This window comes from Gymnoscopelus braueri, assembly GCF_963280865.1.
Source record: "Gymnoscopelus braueri genome assembly, chromosome: 16".
Classification (NCBI taxonomy): domain Eukaryota; kingdom Metazoa; phylum Chordata; class Actinopteri; order Myctophiformes; family Myctophidae; genus Gymnoscopelus; species Gymnoscopelus braueri.
In genome coordinates this window covers 18,143,970-18,159,203 of record NC_137616.1, presented here as the reverse complement: position 1 = coordinate 18,159,203, position 15,234 = coordinate 18,143,970, and the positions used below count along the sequence as shown (strand labels likewise).

The following is a 15,234-nucleotide window of genomic DNA, read 5'->3' as shown; positions in this document are numbered from 1 at the left end:
AATAGTCCACATTGTTATTTCCGTTTTTGCCGTTAAACACTTAAACCTAATATGGGTAACTGGAGTCCCTCTGGGCTCTATACTAGTGTGTTTTCTGTTATTGTGGGGAAAGCTTTCGCTGGAAATAGCCGATCGACAAGCTCACAATGTGACGCATCGCGTTGTCGTTGTGAGATTGGATGCTGGGGTTCAAGTGGTTAAGGGCCATTCACAAGACTATAACTTGCATTTCCATTTAACGTTTCTTCGAATGCAATTTACTCTTTACAGCACTGGTTAGCACAACGCTCTATCAGCACAAATAAATATGAACACATTTAACGGACTAAAGTTTAATAGCTTGGGAAGCTGAATATTATTTTTAGATCAAGATCCAGTGGGTTATGAATGCAGACTGTATCTCTATGTTAGTATTATTTCAAGTCTGCAGACCTGATATAAATGTATCAACGTGATCTCAACAGTAATCACTGTTGAGATCACGCTATAAATGAAGAACCTTTATTGTGAAAGCAGAAATGGCACTTGACCGGAAGTGTGTTTTGTTACTATTGTATACCTCTATGGTTTTCTCGCTGCTGCTGTTGTCAGCGTTGCCATGTCCGCTTGTTATAAGCGACTTTGGGCTTGTTTTTCTGTAAAGTTGAGGGTTGTGGGGTTTTGGGCTTGTTTCTAAAGTGCAGTTGCTTATTTGGGCTCGTTTCCTAATGTTGTTTAAACCAGTGGTTCTCAAACATTTTCATGTCAAAGTCAAGGACCCCCAAAGTAATATGTATTTATCTGCAGACCCCCCCTCCCCCCGTCTGAAAATATTTTGTGCCAGAGACTCCCATACAAGATTTTGTGGATATGAAAATATTCCTACATTTAAAAAAAATCCACAATTTTTATTTGAAAATAGTAGATCCTGCACAACGCGTTATGAGCTTGTAGATCTGCTAATTTAAAATACCTATTAGTCGCTTTTTTGGGCCTTGTTTTCATAGACCTGCTTGCTTGTTTCTCTCACAACATTTGGCAACACTGGCTGTTGTACTTGTTACTAGACATCCTAGGAATTCAACACGGCTAGTAGTCAGTCACTCACTCACTAGCTAGCTCGAAACTGGGAGAAAACCAACACATCATTATCAAAAAAAGAAAACACGTAATTATTAGCCGACTAACGTGCGTTATTAAGTGTCCGTCGCTTTATAAGCGGAATAACAAGTGGAATGAAAAGGGCCAGCTGCTTCAGCTAACTGGTAAGTTGTTGATGTTTTGCGCTAACGAGCTAATTCGCAACCTGTTGTTGAATTAGCTCGTTAGCTATAGGCTCCCTGGGACTCCCTCTTTCTTTGGTGTTTCGCCCAGGTGGGCGTGGTTTTATGCCTTTTCCTAAACCCTAAATCCCAACCTTAACCTCATTAAAACTATGCCTAAACCTAACCTTAACCCTAAACTTGACCTCTCAAAAACGATGCCTAACCTTCACCTCACAGGAACTATGCCTAAACCTAACCCTAAAACCACGCCCACCTGGTCGAAACACCGTGAAAAGAGAGAGTCCGTAGGCTCCCTTGCTACCTCTACCTAGCAGCAAATGGTTGCCCTTTGATAGACACACAGGCCGCGGGGCCACTGCTGCACCACCTCAGTGTGCACAGTAACACTAAGGCAGTGGTGGGCGAAGTACTCGCATGTTTTACTTAAGTAAAAGTATCAATACTGCAATGTAGAAGAGAAGTGCTCTCCTCTGTTACAAGTAAAAGTCTGGTGTTCAAAATTTACTTGAGTAAAAGTACAAAAGTATTGGTATACAAATGTACTTAAAGTACCAAAACTAAAAGGACTCATTGTGCAGAATGTCCCATTTCACAAGTTCAAAATGTATACAAAATCCTTTGATATGGCCGAAGTATATATAGGGCTGAAGTGGTTAATGCATGTTTTCTAATAATCCAAACCTACAAAGTAACTAGTAGTAACTCAAGATTTCAAATAATTGTAATTGAGTAAAAGTACAATATTTTCCTGTGGGGTAGAAGTAAGAGTATTGACAATTGTAAATACTGAAGTAAGTAAAAGTAAAGTAAAAAATACCTCAAATTTGTACTTCTACAGTACTTGAGTCTTTAGTACTGTACTACTATGTACTTACTTAGTTACTTTACACCACTGATAACCACCACCTTGTATATGACTGTCTTCACAAACATGACGTTTACTCAGTTATGACAAACAACTTAATTTAATGTCATCATTTGCATGCATGATGAACCTATCTTATCACGTGGCATACCTAACAAACCTTGCAAGTATATGAGAGCTCTTGTTTTGTGACCCTGGTGGTCTCAATGTTATTATATTATTTTTTCCAACTTGTTTTACCTCAAAGGCATACAACATTTGAGTTACTAATTCTGTACAACCTGTCATTGTAGTAGTGATTCCATTATGGCTGTCTTAAAGTCAAATAGGCATTTACATCTTATCAGTTTAGGCTATCCATGTCTTGTTTGTGTAATTTAATTTGACATGACTTCTCTTATTTCAGTAGCATGCAGATGTGAAGTCAGATATTGGGGACGTTGAGACCACTCTCCAACCGTGGTACCCACGCAGAAAATCAGTACTGTGCACCACACTGTTCATCACTTTGGCTGTCTACATACATGTTCTTACATGAAGAGAGGGGAGAAACCCGAAGGATACAGACAGATGAGACCCAAGACATTCCCCGCCAGCAACTACAGTGGCAACAGCCAACAAATGCTGCAGGAAATCCGGGAGAGTCTCCGCAACCTGTCTCGACCCTCCGACCCCCCTAAAGTGGATATGGGTAGTGCCGGAAAAGCGCTGCCCGAAGATCTGAGGCAGCAGGGGCGCAGCAGTAACCCGAAGAACCCCTACCACAAGGCATTGCAGGAGATCCGCAAGTCCCTGATGCCTTTTGCCAATGAGCCCAGCACTTCAGGCCGGACGGCCGAGGTCAATAGACAGATGCTGTCGGAGCTCTTGTCTGCTGGATTTGAAGAGGTGAGACAGAAAGCATACATGCATGTTTTCAAAGAGCCAGTACTATTTTTCAGACTGTTTGTTTCCAGTAGAGACGAGTTAGTAGGATTGTCGGGGAATGTCATTCTGAGCAGTCTCAATTACAGACAAGATGCTTGCGATTGTCGAAGAGAATCATTTGAAATATGGAAAGTATGCAATGTGGAATGACCAGCTTGAACTGTTGACGGCAGTTTTCTCAGTTGGCTTTTTCATGGTGCTATGTACTTGCTTTAAACTCAAACACAACTTTATTGTCACATCACAAATATACAGTATAAAGGAGAGGGTGAAATAAATTATTTTGTGCTGGCTTCCTATGACTGCAGTTAAATTGTTAAGTAGAAATAAAAATAAGAGTAAATAAAATGTGCATAAAATGATTAAAGGTATATATTATGTATACGGCAACAAGAATGGTAATTACTGTATGTACAGTAGTCAAATGTACAGGTGGACGTTTTTCCTTGGCTACGCATCGCCTGGCATATTGTCCTGGAGGTGACAAAAAGGCCTTTAGTGTTTTAACTGATAAAGAATATGTATACAGACTTGTTAATACAAGTGTTGCCTTCACAAATTGTTTTGCTATTACGGCAATCAGGCCTACTGTATAACTTTTCATGAGGCAATTTAAAGCACACTATGATGGTAAATGTAATGTTGTGTGTTCAGGAAATGGTGATCCGTGCTCTTAAGCAGACCAACAGTCGCAGTATGGAGGCAGCTATAGAGTTCATCAGTAAGATGAGCTACCAGGACCCGGTGAGGGAACAGATGGCGGCTGCTGCGGCCCGCCCCGTCAATGCAGGCATGAAAGCCTCAGGTAGATATACCGTCCCCCTGGGGGCCAACTACAGGCTTCCCTGCCTGTCCACAGATGCCTGCAATTGTTGCAGGATTTAGGACATTTGTCGATGGAATAGCAATAAACATTGACAAAGGAAACAAGTATAGTACAAGTATATACAATGTATATAACTGAAATATGGAAGGGGGGGGGGGCATTCTAGTTGAGAGTTTTATAACAACCCTAAACTATGTGGTTGCTGTGCTCTTACCTGCAGGAGGAGCCTCTCACATCCAGCAGCCTGTGCTGAGGAGGCAGAGCTGGAAGGGCTCGAAAGAGTCTCTGAGCCAGAGACACGGCCCCCTCATGGTGGACGGAATGATGTATCGCTCTGACAGCCCTGGACCGCAGGGAGACCTGGCAGCACGACCGCCGCCAGCCTTCCCCCAGGGTCACCCTGGACACGGCCAGAGAGTCAACCCTCCCCTGCCACCGCAGGTACGCAGCGTGACTCCGCCACCAAACCGAGGCACCACCCCTTCCCCGCCCACCTGGGACAGCAACCCATCCACCAAGCGCTACTCCGGCAACATGGATTACCTAGTGCCCCGCATCTCTCCGGTGCCCCAAGGGGCATGGCCTGAGGTTTACCCAGCCCCGGCTCCGCAAAACCAGCGTGGGATCAGCCCAGTGCCTGTGGGCCGCCAACCCATCATAATGCAGAACTCTGCTGGGAACAAGTTCACTTTTTCCTCCAGCTGGTCTCAGAATGGCTCTCCTCAGTCGGAGTACATTGCAGGGAGTAACCGACAGCCCCCCCCACCATACCCAGTCAACCAGAGCAGTCGGCAGAGTCCCACTGACCAGCAGATTCAGGGCGGCGCCTCCTCTCCCTCGTACGTTAACGGCGGCAACCTTCCTCAGTCCATGATGGTGCCCAACCGAAACAGTCACAACCTTGACATGTACAACATTGGTTCTCCTCAGTCCTGGTCCCAAGCCCCGCTGGCCCCGGGCCAGCAACAGTCCTCTCCCGGCAACGCTGCCAACCAGGACCTGTCCCCCTCGTGGCAGCACAACATACCTGTCCGCTCGAACTCCTTCAACAGCCACCAGCTCAGTAACAGGCAGGCCCACGCAGCCAGCTCCCAGCCCTCAGCCACCACCGTCACGGCCATCACCCAGGCGCCCATCCTGCAGCCTGTGAAAAGCACACGCGTCCAGAAGCCAGAGCTGCACACAGCCGTTGCCCCCACGCACCCGCCATGGATGCAGCCGCCCCCGCCCGCAAATAACTACCCAGAGCCCCCGTCCCCTGTTCAGCAGATCCCTGTGGCAACGGAGGTGCCCAGCTACCAGGGTCCCCCTCCCCCTTATCCCAAACACCTGCTCCAGCAGCCCGCCGCCGCACCCTGTCCTCCAGCCTACGACCCGGGGGTCAACAAGCATGGCACCGGGCGCGAGGAACTGGCCGACCCAGAGGAGGAGGCCAGTACCGCCAGTGGGTCCTCTTCAAACGACAGGCCAACGGACGGCCCTGAGAGCGCGGTTGCGACAGAGAAGGAGAAGATCACCACCACGTCCCCCGTTCCCGTGCGGCGCAGCAAGAAAGACGAGGAGCGGCGAGGGGAGACGCCCCGGTTACCGCAGCTGTACTCCCCGCAGGCATTCAAGTTCTTCATGGAGCAGCATGTGGAGAACGTCCTGAAGAACCACCAGATGCGCATCTGCCGGAGGAAACAGCTGGAGAGCGAGATGCAGCGGGTGAGAGATTGCTAGTCACATCATGTAATTACATTTGTGGTCACATTTACCTGTGAAAGGGATACTTCACATTTTTATCCATGTCGGCTAACAAAAACATTTCCTACATTTATCTCTGTTTCTCTAGTATCACGTAACCAGATGATCAGAGATCGCTGCTTACTGATATGCCTGACATCTGCAGTACATTTGATCTAGGGGTAGAATTTGACACTGGGTGGAAACAATTCGGAAATGTAAAAAATAACAGCATCGCAGAACCAATGCAAACTACACTTTAGAGCAGTCCTTCATATTGTGACAGTGATATTTGTTTTCAATGCAGTAGCCGTAGGTTTTTCCCAGGCGTATCAGTAGGTGGAAATCTCTGATCCTCTAGCTACACGAGACCATTAGCCACGGTTTATGTTATATTATATATTTATTATTTTCATTGTTAGCTATTGTATTAATTGAAACCAGGAGGCACCTTTAGTTGTGCAATGTCTGGTAAAGAATTAGCCAACCAAAATTTAAATGTAATTTCATTCCTTCAACTATTTTGTATTGATCTAAAATAAATTGTGTCCTTTAAGCTTTCATTCTGTCTGCACTTCCTCCAGTTTTACTCTCTACTGAAGACATGTTATCTCTTTAATCTCTGATAGTACTTTTCACACTCTTCCATTTGTTCCTCTTAGCTGTTCCTTCTTTTTCTTTTTCTCTTGCTGTCACTAACAGCTGACATAGAAGGTAAAGGTATCTCTGCTTCCCTGTCCTCCTGAATACACAAACATGCACATGCACTGTATCATTGAGCCATATAAGATGTTGTTCTTGTGAAGTTGATTGGCATACATTAACCACATTAATAGAGAGCTAATTATTAAATAGCTCTATATTCTGATAGTCCTCATTGTTATAGAGTGTTTGTTCAGTAGCAGGAGTCTCCCTGTCTCTCCAGCTCTTTGGTAAACAGAAATGGCATTTTCAGGTCAGGATACCAATTTTATCCAATCAGGAGAGAGAGTGGTGACACAAAGAAATGATCAGACAAAATAGCAACTGGAACAGTTATAAAATCTAAGCTGATAAATGGGTACTCTCTCCTGATTGGCTGAAAAATTGCAACCTCCCTGAAAACGTATTTTCTGTTTATTAAAGAGGCGGAGGATCGTGGAGACCCCTATTACTGAACATACATTATAACAATGATTACTATCGGAATATAGTGTGTTTTCTTTTAACCAAAACGTATAACTTACCCTACCTTTTTAAATCCTATGAAAACAGCATGTTGACCACATGGGCCAGAGGAAATGCATGTCACCTCATGTTCATCCACCACATATTGTGTGTTTTTTGCTCTGTCAGAAATAATAACAAAAAGGGTTTGATGACAATTTAATACTTTTCGGTTGTTGGTCCCCAGGTTATCCTCACTGCATTTTGCACTAGTTGTCCTAGATGTGTACAATCAATCGATTCCTGTGATATGTTTTTTCTTTTTTCTAACCATGGTTTGTCATACTTTATCTATTGTGCCTGACAAAATCTGTGATCAACTCAAGAGAGAGAGAACTATTTTGGGTTAATTGAAGAATTTGTCACTGTCGGGCAGAAACCTTGTATGTCCAAAGCCATTACATTTCAGAAAATGGAAAAAAGAACCTGTGTTTCAATGGATCCAATGAAGCTATTATTTAGTCACAAGCTCTTGTTTATACTTTTCATTGGTTAAATATTCATAAAACCCACAGACAGACTTAACCACTTTTAACCTGACGTCCCTATTTTGAGCATGTTATTATAAGCTAAAATCATTTAATTTTTTAATCTACAAGTCCACAACGCGTTGTTATGCTGTGAGCTTGTAGATAGGGTATTTTTGCTGGTTTAAAACAACACTGCCATACGACAAAGTATAAAATGGGGCATTCATTTGAAAATGTCATAAAAAGATTACATATGGAGCTACAAGGTTTCTGTCTGGCAGCAACAATTTGTTCTTCCTGAAATCTGAATTTCTCTCCTGTACGTCCCCACAGGTGGGTTTGTCAGGGGACGCCCAGGAGCAGATGCGCATGATGCTGAGTCAGAAGGAGTCCAACTACATCCGGCTGAAGCGTGCCAAGATGGACAAGTCCATGTTCAAGCGGATCAAGACATTGGGCGTTGGGGCCTTCGGTGAGGTCTGCTTGGCCAGGAAGGAGGACACGGGCGCGCTGTACGCCATGAAAACGCTGCGGAAGAAGGACGTCCTGCTGAGAAACCAGGTGGCCCACGTCAAGGCGGAGAGGGACATCCTGGCGGAGGCGGACAACGAGTGGGTGGTGCGGCTCTACTATTCCTTCCAGGACAAGGACAACCTGTACTTTGTCATGGACTATATCCCTGGCGGGGACATGATGAGCCTGTTGATAAGGCTGGGCATCTTCAAAGAGGAGCTGGCCCAGTTCTACATCGCTGAGCTCTCTAGTGCCGTGGAGAGTGTCCACAAGATGGGTTTCATCCATCGGGACATCAAGCCAGACAACATCCTCATAGACCGAGACGGACACATCAAACTCACCGACTTTGGCCTCTGCACTGGCTTCCGCTGGACGCACGACTCTAAGTACTACCAGAGTGGTTAGTACTGACCTCTGTTCCAGTGCTTTAGCAATTCTTGACTGTTATATTGTATTGTATTTTATTTAAATGTTTACCATGTTCAACCAATGCTCCATATAATACCTCAATTGTAACTACAAGGGTTTCCCCAGAGGTGTTACGTGGTTGAACTAATTATTAGGCCGAAGTGGGAAGCATAATGCAAAGAATAATTAAACCTATTCAAATGCTATCCTAAGGGAATGGACAGAAAACGTATAGTACATTTCACACGCTTGTTGTCTTCGCAATTAGCTGGTTCACTTGATTTGCCTGTAAGTCTACACTACACCACTTAAGCCGAAGAACTATGTCTGTACTGCACTGTCTGCACACAGCTCAGAATCCATTTAATGCTATTTAATTCTGCAATGTAGTAATCTACAGATGGATCACAGCAGCACAGTAAAGTGCTGAATGTATTTGTGCAAGTTTATTTATGCTGAAATATGATATCCTGCACCAAATAAATGTCATCAAACAAATGAGCACGCAGCTGCTGTACATGGAAATTAAAGCAAACATAAATAAGGCTGATCTCTGTTCTGTGTGATGGTTCCCTGCAGGAGACCATGTCCGACAGGACAGCATGGACTTCAGCAAGGAGTGGGAAGGAGTGGAAGACCCAGCCAACTGTCGCTGTGCAGATAGCGCTAGACTCAAGCCTTTGGAGAGGAGAAAGGCCAGGCAGCACCAGCGCTGCTTGGCCCACTCACTGGTGGGGACACCCAACTACATAGCCCCAGAGGTGCTGCTTCGGACAGGTACAGCTGTTAGAGAAAATATACTGCCACCATTTCACATTTTAGTCGTTACTTTTTTTGTGCACAAACAAACAGTTAACCTTCAGATATACTGACATGGTTTGTACTGGCACTTGTAGCACTTGTTGACCCCTTGGTGTCTTGATTTTGGGCATGTCGTTATTGGCAAAATCTTTCAAAACGTTTTCACAAATAGCAGATCTTTTCTCCTGTAAATAATTGAATATGCAAGTCAAGATGTAAGAGTAAATTGCTTATTCATATTGTTGTGATGTATGCATATACTGTTTAGGTGGTCAACATTAATCATTTCAGATGAGAGTTCAAAACCTCACTCTCTCTGTTTTGCTATAGAACTGACCCAAACATTTAAATTCCAAATGCTGTGGTTTGATATAAATGTTAATTACGTTCCCTCTCTTCTCTAAAAGGAATTTAAAAAACACCTTATTTTCTTTTGTCTAGGATACACCCAGCTCTGTGACTGGTGGAGTGTTGGTGTCATCTTGTATGAGATGGTTGTCGGGCAGCCTCCGTTCTTAGCAACCACGCCCCTCGAAACCCAGCTGAAGGTGTGTTAAATACCAGTGCTTAAACCTGATTTAGCTTTCTACCCTTTTCTTTTTTAGATAAAACTTGTTTTATATGGGGTAGATTGCTGAGCATGCATGTTCTTTTACAGCATCGCCCTGTTTCAATAACCATACATTAAAGTTACAGTGAACAGTAGCATCAGTGCTTTTGAACCTACTTTGAATCCACACATGTTATATTCCATGACATGACGCTGTATACCGTTTCTCCCCACCAGGTGATAAATTGGCAGAGCACACTTCACGTCCCCCCGCAGGCCAAGCTGAGCCCGGAGGCGTCGGACCTCATCGTCAAGCTGTGCCGTGGCCCAGAGGACCGCTTGGGCAAGGAAGGTGCAGACGAGATCAAGGCCCAGCCTTTCTTCAGGTCCATTGACTTCTCCAACGACCTGCGGCAGCAGCCGGCGCCATACATCCCCACCATCGCCCACTGCACGGACACGTCCAACTTCGACCCCGTGGACCCGGACAAGCTGTGGACCAGCGACAGCGAGGGCAACCACAACGACACACTCGCCGGGTGGTTCCGCAACGGCGAGCACCCAGAGCATGCCTTCTATGAGTTCACTTTCCGCCGATTCTTCGACGACAACGGCCATCCATACAACAGCCCCAAGCCCATCGAGTACGAGGGCTACAATGCCGACGAGACTGATGACCCCTCAGAGGGCCCCGTGCAGGAGGATGACGAGGGAGAGCAGGAGGAGGATGATGAGGAGGAGGAGGAGGAAAGCGGCGGTAGTCCTGCAGGGGCCCAGGGCCGGGACCTGGTGTATGTCTAGCTACCCCATTTCTGTCGAGCTGCTGGTACGTGAAGATGGGGCCAACCAAGGAGATAACTGCCTGGTCTCTGTCAAGAGGGGCATGCACGTGTGTGTGAGTGAATGAGTGAGTTTGTGTGTGCAGCAGGGGCCGTTGTTTGCATAGGTACGGCATCGAAGGCATTCGTGACACATGAACAGACCGCTCTGAAACACTACAAGAACTGCTCTCTCTCCACTACAGGTCGTATTAGTGGGATGTACAGGGTATGCATTATTTTGTGCCGTCAGAAGAGGCGATGGGAAATCGAAAGATTATCAGGGTGCTCTCTCTTTGACGATGTCTCCTGCAACCCCCCTAAAGCCTTAATTTATTTAAGTTGTAACTGGTGATACTTAGTTTTAGACGCTGTCTGGGCATGGGGACTGGACTGTGCTTTTACCCAGAGATCGTCTCTAATTTATATTTTAAGAAGTCTATTGCAATGGGGATTTTTAGTGCAGTGACTTGTAGAATTTTGCAGGGACAAATAACTCGTATTCATTGCTGTGCCTTTTTGATCCTTTGCTGTCTTTCACCAAATATTAAAGGGGTTAATCATCTGAATGGCATTTAGAAGGGAGAATAGATGTAGTTGATTTGAGGTAGTTTTGCTTTTATTTTTCTTAATTTATACATAAAAATGTATTTATAAATTATGTTGTACACATTCCATGTAAATATTTTTGCTCTACCTTTTCAGCTAGTTGATTTTTCTCTTTAGGGCAGGCCCTCTTCTGTGTTGACTGCCTCTGTCGTCTTGTTCTTTCCACTCGGGTATGGGGAGGTGGGGGGGAATTATCATGTGCTTATAGGCACCTTACTCAAAATGCACTATTGTGCATCTACCTATGTACATAGGTATGTACAGCTGGAATCACAAGACATCTGGTGTTTCCTGAGTTAAAAGCACTCTTTGAAAATTCACATTGACATCCCTCATTCTAATCTAGTTGCTCAACCAAAGCACCAAATGGGTGGGTCTCAAGACTTTTTGTTTTCTCAAATCCGTTCATTGGCTACTAATTACTCTATTCAAGCACATGATATTTCCTTGTTTCCTTTATTGGCCACCACTCACTCCTGCATAGGTTTTTGTTGCGTTTGCCTTACACAACCAGGTTTTTAGGAACATATATGTTCCCTTAAACCTAGGTACTCCTAGGTTAATTGGGGGCATAACATAAGTTTGCATTTATATCTTTACACAAAGCAGCACTTGACCATGTTGTGATATGAGCTTAGCGATATATGGCAGGCTAACCAGCTCTTGAAGTTCTGCATGCCTCTGTATTGAAAAACGGGATTTCTGCAGAGGGCACACTTTTGATATCCCATGTCATGATGTATTGGATCCCCTTGTGCTTAGGAAAGAACTCTGAATGTAGTTGCAAAAATATGACCACTGGCATCTCTGCACTGTAATCATGTAAAGGTGAGAACTTTATTTTTTCTGTACACTTGTGTTTTGGGAGGTTGGTACAGGGAAGAGGGTGATGAATAAAGAATATAAAGAAAAGTGTTTGTATATCAACCTTGTTGTTGTAATTTTAAGGTAAAACATGGAAGACCTGTTGATTCACTGCAATTGGAGCACTGGGCCGGGGGTTTGTTGCACTGAGCAGACTTACACTCAGATTATATTCACTGTCGGACAACTGTTATTTTTAGGAAATGGAAGAAAGAATCTATGTTCCAATGTAGTTTATTTAACCACTGAAAAGTAAAAGCTTTTAAGATTTATAAAATCCAACACTGACTTAACCACTTTGTCCCTATGTTGGGCATGTCTAAGGCAAAATATAAAAAACTAGATCTACAAGCTCAACATGTGATGTTATTTTTGCAACTTTTACACAATACTGTCATGACGACGAGGCATTCATTTGTGAAAACAAGGTTAAATATGGAAAGGTTTCCACCTGACAGCGATATGTAGTTACAGCATTACACCCAATGGCGCCTTTCACACAAAGCTTAGAAATGCCTGTTTATCCTCTGTTGGAAGAAACCAGTTACTATGTGCAAAACAATAGCTGTATTGATATGAGAACTAAGTTATTACATTATATCAACTACTAAAGTACTAAAGCAAGTGGCTCCATGGAATACCAGCTTCTTGATATACTGTAGCATATTTACAATAGTGATACAATGGCATTACTACAAAGCCATGTAGTTACCTGGAATTTATCAACAGCCTCCTTTGAGTCACAATAAAGCTTGCACTCAGGCATTGGTATTCTATTTCACACTGCCTTAACAGAACACAAAGTGCTCTTCATAAAATGTTGACAGTTGCAGATAAGATACTCAAACAGAACCCACACTGCCATTCTACAAGCTGGGCTGGGTTTTAGACATGCACTCGTTTTAAAAAGTAAACTACTTAGAGGATTAATAAAATGAAATGTGATATTGTAATGTTAGCTATTGTACTGCAAACATAAGATAATCTACATACTTAAGCTTCAACTAAACTGTGCAGATTTTAAAAAGAAAAATCTGAATTCAGTTCCAATAAGTGTTTTCTATTAAGGTAGGGTAAGCGATATTTTCTCTTTGTTTTAAAAGGTTAAAGTACTATATTATGATAGTAATCATTGCTACAGAGCGTGTGTTCGGTCACAGGGGTCAGTACATTTTCAGGTAGGTGACAATTTAAGCCAATCAGGAGAGAGCACTGAAAATGCATTTTCTGTTTAAAGCGCTGGAGAGGCTGGGAGACTCCTTTTACTTTTACTGAACAAACACTCTATAGCAACGAGTACTATCAGAATATAGAGCTATTTAACACTTATTTAACCAAAGTCACTTACCCTACTTTTAACTTCACTTACATCACTGAGCTCAACACAAAACATCAAATCTATAAAATGTATCATAGCTTTTTAAAGTTAGAGGTTCTTTAAATGCCAGTTAACAATGAATAGGATTACTTGTACATCTTATTTTGTATTGAGTTGTCCTTTCCCAGCAGTAAACAACTCAAAAGGCTTGGCTTCTAAAATTATATGCAACATATCTACTTTCAAAGCTATAGTGGGAAAGGACTACACAACACCAAAACACTGAAACAAGGATTCCAGGATAACTGAGAACAACTTTATTTGTTCCATACAAATAGACATTTTAACATGAAAGAATTTAGCAGATATTTCACAGAGGGAAGAGGGATGGTCATCATGGTGGAATGATCAGTGAGCAGGTTCTGGAGAAGGAGAAAACACCTGATCAAAGACCTGCCATACAGATATGCAAGTAATAGAAAGAAAGAGAAATAGAAAGCATACTATAGAATCCTTTAAACTCAAGCAGGATCCCAGCAGAGAAACAAAAGCACTAAACTCAAAATGTGACTAGTAAGTTGCATTTTGTATCTGTATCACATGTGTGTATTAATGTCCTTATTTTTGCCATGTCATTAGGCTACATGTATTGATTCTTATATCAAATATCAGGCTACTTACTAGCGCCCACAGCTTTCTTTCCTGCAATTAAAGTGAAAGTAGAAATTATATTTGACATTACATAAAACAGCATAAACAAAAAGACAAGCATTGGGAAAAACATTAGACCATGAACTTGAAGTTCAGTAGTACACAAGGTATTGTATCGTCAAGACTGCTGATTAGAATATTCATCACATCTACAGTACTTAAAATAGAACCAAATATTCACTGCTAATCTTGCTCCATTGTTGATTTTGTGGCCAATAAATTACATTATCAATATACTGTATTTGATCATGTATATACTGTAATGTCAAACACCTTTTCCAGCGTAAATATTTGGATTTTAGAACGCGTTTTCCTGTATACTGTTAGCTTCGCTCATAAAATACACAAGTAGAATAGAGAAAATGCTAAAAGTATTTAGATCCAGTATCAATTGAATTAACCATCTGAACCCTAGCGTCCCTGTTCTGCGGTGAACATTCTGCAAAAACAGACTCTTATAGATCAGCTATTTTAGTCTTAAGTCAAGTCTAAAGGTAATTTTTGTGAGAAGTCCTGAAAATTCTTGCCAAAACAGTGAATTCTGAACTTACCCCCGTACGATACTTTGTAGTACAGGTATGTCATGATGATCATACCGGGCCACATCTCCTGGTATGCCCCTTTATAGTAAGGGCTCATCTTGCCCCACCAACTTGCAAACGCACGTCCAGCCATCTGTCAGTGAAAGATGCAATGGTATCAAAACAAAGTCAATATGTAGTATTGACACAGTCACAATTAAAGCTCAACTTAACATACTGTGTTGAGCTTTAAATGATGTCCATAATAGTCCATTAACAATTGACCCACTCCCAAATAAGACCGTAGTGCACACAAAAGCTAGTAGGGAGGCTCACATTGAAGAAACTGAGTTAGGAGGACCAGGGTCAAATTAACCATGGAATGTAAAATTCTCCTGCTAAGGTCAAGAAACTGCTTTGGGGGATTGCATAACACTAGTCTGCAGCCTGCTATGTTATGTTATGTGTGCAGATTTGAAGAACATTCTATTAAACTGCTTACATTTGTGGAAATGTATAAATCAGTTTCGCCAGTCCCTGCCTATGGCATGCTCATGGCCAACCAATGCAGACACGCCAGACTGACAGGTCAGTTAACTCGGTGTAACCTTATTTTTAACTCTATGGGTGTAACTCATTAGTGCCAAATCTTTACCCTTTAAAAGTTAACACTACTGTTTCTGTGGCCAGCTACCTAAAGCTTATGATGTACGAGGTACACATGAAGATGACAAGTGATGCTCCTCCTTACTTCATTGCTAGATGAACTTGGATCATTACTTCACTGAGTGTCACTTTGCCCTCATCTCTACACTATTAGCCGATTGGCTACAA

The 15,234-nt window shown here is 42.9% G+C and overlaps 1 protein-coding gene across 1 annotated transcript; it reads left to right on the top strand.

Moving 5' to 3' along the window:
• The first annotated feature begins 1,059 nt into the window (after positions 1-1,059).
• On the top strand, positions 1,060-12,173 carry lats1 (large tumor suppressor kinase 1). The gene is made up of 8 exons (XM_080453756.1): positions 1,060-1,244; positions 2,537-3,018; positions 3,712-3,862; positions 4,104-5,590; positions 7,618-8,200; positions 8,788-8,985; positions 9,451-9,557; positions 9,797-12,173. Exons 2-8 carry the CDS (start codon positions 2,665-2,667, stop codon positions 10,358-10,360), a joined length of 3,444 nt encoding a protein of 1,147 aa, XP_080309882.1. The 5' UTR covers positions 1,060-1,244; positions 2,537-2,664; the 3' UTR covers positions 10,361-12,173.
• The last annotated feature ends 3,061 nt before the right edge of the window (positions 12,174-15,234 follow it).

What these genes read in the sequence shown, in the direction of transcription:
- lats1 (XM_080453756.1), top strand. Translation starts at nt 2,665, where the DNA reads ATGAAGAGAGGGGAGAAACCCGAAGGATACAGACAGATGAGACCCAAG. An exon ending in TGTCTGCTGGATTTGAAGAG is followed by an intron (nt 3,019 to 3,711) that starts GTGAGACAGAAA and finishes TTGTGTGTTCAG; the next exon opens with GAAATGGTGATCCGTGCTCT. An exon ending in AGAGGTGCTGCTTCGGACAG is followed by an intron (nt 8,986 to 9,450) that starts GTACAGCTGTTA and finishes TCTTTTGTCTAG; the next exon opens with GATACACCCAGCTCTGTGAC.